This window comes from Trypanosoma grayi, assembly GCF_000691245.1.
Source record: "Trypanosoma grayi strain ANR4 Tgr_317_V1, whole genome shotgun sequence".
NCBI lineage: Eukaryota > Euglenozoa > Kinetoplastea > Trypanosomatida > Trypanosomatidae > Trypanosoma > Trypanosoma grayi.
In genome coordinates, this window is record NW_008825936.1 from 11,942 (window position 1) to 18,260 (window position 6,319).

Sequence of the window (6,319 nt, forward strand, 5' to 3'; positions counted from 1 at the left end):
TACCTTTGGTCGTTTATTTTTGGATCTTTGAGGTTCTGTGGCGCAAATGCCTTTCCTCGTTCGCTGCTCTCGCCCCTCCCCACATGCACACACACCTCACTCCCGTCTTGCTGCGAAAATCTATAGAGGAGACAAATGTGTCTTGACAAAAGCGGTAATTTCGAGACGGTGTTCTTGGGTCCAGCTGGAAAAAACCCCATTCTGCAGAATGCCGTTGAGGCGACAGTTCGTTGCTCTCACAACCGTCAAGTGGACGCCTCGGTGGATAGCAATGCCATTGAAGCGACGTGGGAAGCCCTAACACATAAAAACCGCAGCTGTGGCAGAGGGGAACCACAGAATGGAGGCGTGTACAATGGCCTTAAGTTTCGGTTGCATGGTGTGGCATGGGATGGAAAGAAGTGTCACTTAGAGCTTGGCATGACAGACTACAAAACTAGCATTGGGACGACGAGAAACATCGGCACCTACGTGGAACTCGCGAAGGCAAAGGGAACCACTGTGGATAATTATCTTTCCAATGCCCTGGGTGTTGAATGCTTTACTGTCACATCGGACGGCAAGGGTGTTCTGTTTCGCCGTTCAGAGGCTGTTAGCGAATACGCTGGGTTCTTGTGCTTTCCTGGGGGCCACCCCGAGCCAACGGAAATTCTGAACGTGCAAATTTTGGAAGCAACACGCAGCGGCGGACCCACCAGTGAATCACTTGTGGAGCAGGCGACCGCGTGGTTTGAGTGTGTAAACTCCTCTGCTCTTGTGAGACTTTTTTTTGATTCGGCGGCGATGGAAGTGGCGGATGAACTTGGTGTGGAGCGTTCCTCGTGCCGCAACAGAGGCCTCATTAGTGTTGTGAAAAACGCGCACACCAGGAAGCCCGATATCTGTTTTTGGATCGAGCTGAGTCAAACCGCTTCTGAGGTGGAGGCGTGTTTTAATCGCCGGAATGGCGCAGATGCCTTTGAATCTGTTCCCAACTCCTTGATGTTCATCGAGCTCAACGCCATTGGTACGGACGAAGAATCTGTGAGGCATTTTGTGGCAGAAAACCTGCAAGGGAATATAACGCCAGGGTCGCTTGCATGTCTAGTGCAAGGAATTAATTTCCTTCGGGTACATCAATAACATTCGTGGAGAGGGATAATGGTATGGGGTGGAAGGCTTTACATGAGTTATCCCCGCATAACGGCATACGCATGCACACGGAGCCTCTGGCCAAACGGTTTTTTTTTCCTCCCTCGCACTGTCGGCGGGGCTGCTTGTGTATTTTGTTTTGGTTTTTTTGTGGGTTGGGAGACTGTAACGCATGCAGGCAAAGATTGCGTCTTTCGAAGTGACTACCCACAGTGGCATCATTTCTCCCATTTGGTCTCCTCGTTGGAAAAGGGAAACTGATGGCAGTGGCGCCGTGCAGCACTTCAGACATCATGCTGAGTAACCACCGCAGCGCGACCGTCAATACTCCCTACGTCTGCCTTAAGGGTTGCGGCATCACGCGTCTTGACACCCTCCTCTCGTCTTTTGCTCAACTGCGCCACATGCTTTCGCTCGACCTCAGTGATAACTACATTTCATGTCTCCCGTTTGGGGATGATCTTGCTGCATGTATGCCACAGCTGCGCTCCCTCGATCTCTCTGGGAATCCGCTGAAGCTCTGCCATGAAGTCATTGAGAGTCTACGGCACCTCCGTGAATTGCACTCCCTCCGCCTCTCACTGCCTGATGCAGGGGCGGTTTTGTGGCTCTCCCAATCCCTTCCGCAACTGCGCGTCATCAATGGGGTGGAAGTAGTCTCTTCTAGCGGAAGTGGTGAGATAGGTGCAGCAGAGGCAGTGGATTTTTCGCCTGTCGTACCACCTGCAGGCTTCAGTGAGCGGTTATTGGGCAATTGGGATGTGGAGGGAACACCACTCAATATATACTGCCGCCTGCGGAGAAGCATTCGAACACTCCGGTGGATGCATGATGCCTCGAGCGATGAGGCTGAAGCAGATAAGGAAAAGGTGTATGCCGCATTTAATGCGATGCAGGCAGCACAGCACGTCTCAAGTATCGTTCCCACAGCACCCGCGCCCCACAAGGCAGAGCAGCAATTGTTCAAGCATCTCTTTCTCGAGGCGGTGAAAACAACTGAAATGGCTACCTGTGCTGGTAGCAACGATCCGCAGAGACTCAAAGGACTCCTTGGGACTACGGCGCATGTGATGCAGGAGCTGTATGGTTGCTACACTCGGCTTGCGCCCCCGCTGGGAATGCCAGAAAATCAAAATCAGAAAACGAAGTTTCAGAAGCAGCTGAGAAATGTTACAACTATGCCAGAAACCGAATCTGGCTTCATCAATATGAAACAGCAGCGCTTGTCTCTGCTTTCACTTCTCTCTCTCGTCCAAAAGATGGTCCGGCGGAAGCAGTGTAGGGAAACAGAGTTGCGCAGGGGAATACCGTGGAATGGATGCTGTTATTACGAGACAATGCAGCGGCACATGTTTTTTTTCTTTGCGGAGCAGTATCCTCGCGCAACAGAGGTAGAAATCTCTGCGCATATCACAGAATTCACGGATACCCTCCACTACTATGCGAACGTGGAAAAGTGCGTGGAAGCGTATGTCTTTGCGCAGGTGCTTGACAACAAGATTGAGGAATCATACTGGTCGGTGTTTGAGTCGTTGTGTACGACCATCAGTGATGTTATTAAACGCGTTGCTCTTCCCGACTTTGCTGAACGTGATGTGGACAGGGCGCGAGACACGCAACTTGGCAAATATGACAGATACGAGTGGCAAGAGATGTGGCTGCGTCACTGCGCCCACCACGGATTCCTCTCTAAGGAGCATGTCTTCTGTATCATTGACACATTGATTCCCGAAACACATCGAAATACGACGCTACATATCGACTTGGTGGAAACCGCTGCTTCCCTGATTGCTGCCACAGGCAAGGACAACGGCAAGGACGGTTATCAAGGTCCTATTGTCTCGGTTGGTTGTCTTCTTTGCAGTCTGAGTAGAGTATTTGTGAAGCATCATGAACACTCCATCTATCCTATTGTGCAGGCTTTTCATACTGTTTCTGATATGGAATCAGCCGGCATTGTGACCGTAGGGCAGCTCCGCGATCTCCTGCAGCTGCTCGATTCCCCGGTGGCCGTCACACCGAATCTCTTCGAACAAATGCAATCAGCGGCAAGTGGCACGTTAAGCGATGCCCCTCTGACGTTCTCCGCAGTGGTGGAGGCGACGCGACGGTTGGTGCGCGGGCATTCTTTATCTGTATAGTATTCCGACGGAGTTGAAATTATTGGGTTTTCCCTGTACTGTATATATATATATATATATATATATATGCATCTCTGCCTTTAGTAAAAGGAAAAAAAGTAGGAGCGCAATGTTCTTCCCTATTCTTCAGCCTCCTCTTGTTAAGATCTAGGGAAAGGGTATCTATTTGGACAAAGTCTTCTGCCACCAGCAATAACATTTACCGACCCTGTTATCCCTTCAACGGCATTTCAACTCATCGCATTGTTAAGTAGATTAGATTTTCTTTGCGTGAGCACCCCATGGAGGACTACACAGTGTGTGGCAAGATCGGTGATGGCGCACAGGGTGTCGTTTACCGTGTGAAGCATGAGCCAACAGATAAAGGTTTGGCTATGAAGGTGATTCGATGCGCTGACTATTCGATGGTTAATGCAGCCCTAAAGGAGATTAAGGTTCTTCTTCAGCTGCGCCACCAACATGTCGTATCGTACGTTGACTTTTTTCTTGTGTTCCACAACGACAAGGTGCGGCATGAATTCACCATGGCTAACAAAAGTGAGGCGAAAATCTTCGAATCTACACAGGGTCTCCGGATGTTCAGCACAAACGGTCTTGCAAGCAGAACCTGCAACAAAAGTCAAATCCTCTGTGATGAGAGTATAACTAATCCCAGCGCCTTTTGTATGAGCCCTTCTGAAGTTTGTGTCTGCCTTGTGATGGAGCTATGCACCAGTGGAGACATGGAGGGGACGATACATGATGCAAAGCAACAGTTCATGGAGACCGGGTCACACCCCATTACGGAGGCACAGATTCTCTCATGGATGGAACAATGTGCCTCGGCGCTTGCTTTCATACATGAGCAAGGGTTCCTTCACCGCGATTTGAAACCTCGAAATATCTTCTTTGACAACTACAAAGACGTTAAAATTGGTGATTTTGGGCTTGCAGCTGCAGTTGGACCAGGCCGTATGAGCATTGTAGGGACACCCTTGTACCTCGCCCCTGAGCGTATGCTCCATGAGGTGTACGATGAAAAGGTAGATGTATGGGGATTGGGTGTCGTGATGCTGGAGCTCGTCACCCTTCGGGAGCAGCCAATTAACAGTCGCGTTCTTGAGAACCCTTTGGCAGTTGAGACAGTGGTGCAACAAGTGACGGAAGCGGGCTTCTCTGCCAAGCTTGGTGGCCTTTTACGAGATATGCTTCAGCGGCTTCCAGATGGCCGGCCTTCCCCGGCAGCTATATTGCGGCGCCTTGCTGGTATTAACACAGGGGCCTCGCAGCGCTCTAACACCTCAATGGCGAGTATGTTTGCAGGCATGAGTTGTCCAAAGATACCGACTGTTATATGTGAGCTGTGCGAGGTAGAGCCTGCGGTTGCAGCCTGTGCGAACTGCAGTGCAGTACTATGTGAAGGGTGCGACCGCGCACGACACAAACACCACACTCGGCAAAGTCACGAACGCAGCCCGCTGAGCAACATACGCAACAATCAAACGACTCGTGCGCATGTTCTGAATGAAATGGATACAAACAGTCTACCACCCTTGACTCGTAAAGCTAATTGCAGTGCCAGTCATACATTCTCGAGGTTTTTGTTGCCAGTATTTCGTGGTAACGGAAACTCCGGATGCGGGACGTCTGCGGAGCAGTCTAGCAGTGCTTTGATAAAGAGCATGAAGAACACAGTTATTCGCGTGCCGCAGGACTACCCCACAATTGTTGCTGCGCTAAATGCAGTGCGCTCTATGCCCCACATTCGGAAGATCATGGTGGCGGGTAACACTATTCATAACACTCCATTGGTCTTGGGGGAGGCCCTGCCAGACAATCTAAAGCTCGTCGGTGAGAGCCCTTCTCCTGTTATTGAGGTTGACGATGCGCCATTTGCCATTGAGTGTGCTTCAGGACGTGGTACTGTGGAGAATTTCATTATTCGACACGCCGGTAGACGGAACTCACCAGCTGACTCTCATGTGGGGGAAAAGCATCACAAGAAGTCTTCCCGCCCCATCGCTGTTTCACTCACAGGGGGCGAATGGAAAATTACGAGGTGTCGCATTTCTTGCTGCGCTGGAAGTGGCATCAGTTTGTCCGCTGACACAGAGGCTATCGTCACGCACTGTATGGTTCTCGAGGTCAAAACAGCTGGTGTAGCTGTGATGGAGGGTGGTCGAGGGCTATTTGAGCACAACACTCTCACCAGTTGTGATTTTGCCGCATTTTTTCTGAAGAAAAATAGTGCTGCACGTCTGAGAAAAAACCATGTTACAGAATGTGCAGAAACTGGAATATTCTGTCAGGATGCCTCGGGCCTTGTAGAGGATAACTTTATCGCGAGCAATGGTGGATGTGGTGTTGTTACGAAAGGTTCGGACACCAACATCATTTTTCGTGGGAACAGAGTTGTGGGAAATGCACAGGCAGGCTTTTTCTGCTGTGACGGTGCCACTCCCATCATCACGGAAAATGAAATTCGCCAGAACAAGCGGGCCGGTATCCTTATTAAGGCACGGGCCTCTCCTAAAATTACGAAGAATAGCATTCGCTCAGGGAGGGAGGCTGGCATTTATGTCTTTGAGGGGGGTCTCGGCCTCATCGAGGAGAACGAGCTACAGGAGAACTGCAATGCGGGGCTTCTCGTCACCACTCGAGGCGCACCGCATGTGGTAAAGAACAGTATTCGCGGCAACCTCTATGAAGGTGTGTGGGTTTGCAAAGACGGCGGTGGGACATTCTTTGAGAACGATGTGCGTGGCAATGAGAAGGGGCCGAAGGATATCGAGCATGGCTCTTCGGTGGTTTGGATTGGTAACCGTGAATCATGAAACCGGAATGAGACAGAATATGGAGGGCAACTGTCGGCATATTTGAAGCAGAAAAGACAGAAGGGGAATATGGTGAGGAATAGGTATATTTGTTTGCTTTGTTTCCTTTCCTTTTTTGTTGTGAGACTAAGAAATAGACCTAGCACGTCCTTTTCTTTTGCTTTAAGCATCCACTTCCGAATATCTTTCATGGGATGATAAAGATTTTGTGTGCACTACGATGTCTTTCTCTCT

General features: G+C 50.1%; 3 protein-coding genes across 3 annotated transcripts; all 3 read left to right on the forward strand.

The window, feature by feature from the left end:
- Positions 1-135: 135 nt before the first annotated feature.
- DQ04_03171050 (putative nucleoside diphosphate-linked moiety X motif 22-like) lies at positions 136-1,122 on the forward strand (the record flags this gene model as incomplete). Its single annotated transcript, XM_009312596.1, has 1 exon — positions 136-1,122. One exon carries the CDS (start codon positions 136-138, stop codon positions 1,120-1,122), a length of 987 nt encoding a protein of 328 aa, XP_009310871.1.
- Positions 1,123-1,391: 269 nt separating this feature from the next.
- Positions 1,392-3,272, forward strand: DQ04_03171060 (hypothetical protein; the record flags this gene model as incomplete). Its single annotated transcript, XM_009312597.1, has 1 exon — positions 1,392-3,272. One exon carries the CDS (start codon positions 1,392-1,394, stop codon positions 3,270-3,272), a length of 1,881 nt encoding a protein of 626 aa, XP_009310872.1.
- Positions 3,273-3,553: 281 nt separating this feature from the next.
- Positions 3,554-6,085, forward strand: DQ04_03171070 (putative protein kinase; the record flags this gene model as incomplete). Its single annotated transcript, XM_009312598.1, has 1 exon — positions 3,554-6,085. The coding sequence occupies one exon, from the start codon at positions 3,554-3,556 to the stop codon at positions 6,083-6,085; it is 2,532 nt and encodes an 843-aa protein (XP_009310873.1).
- Between the last annotated feature and the right edge of the window lie 234 nt (positions 6,086-6,319).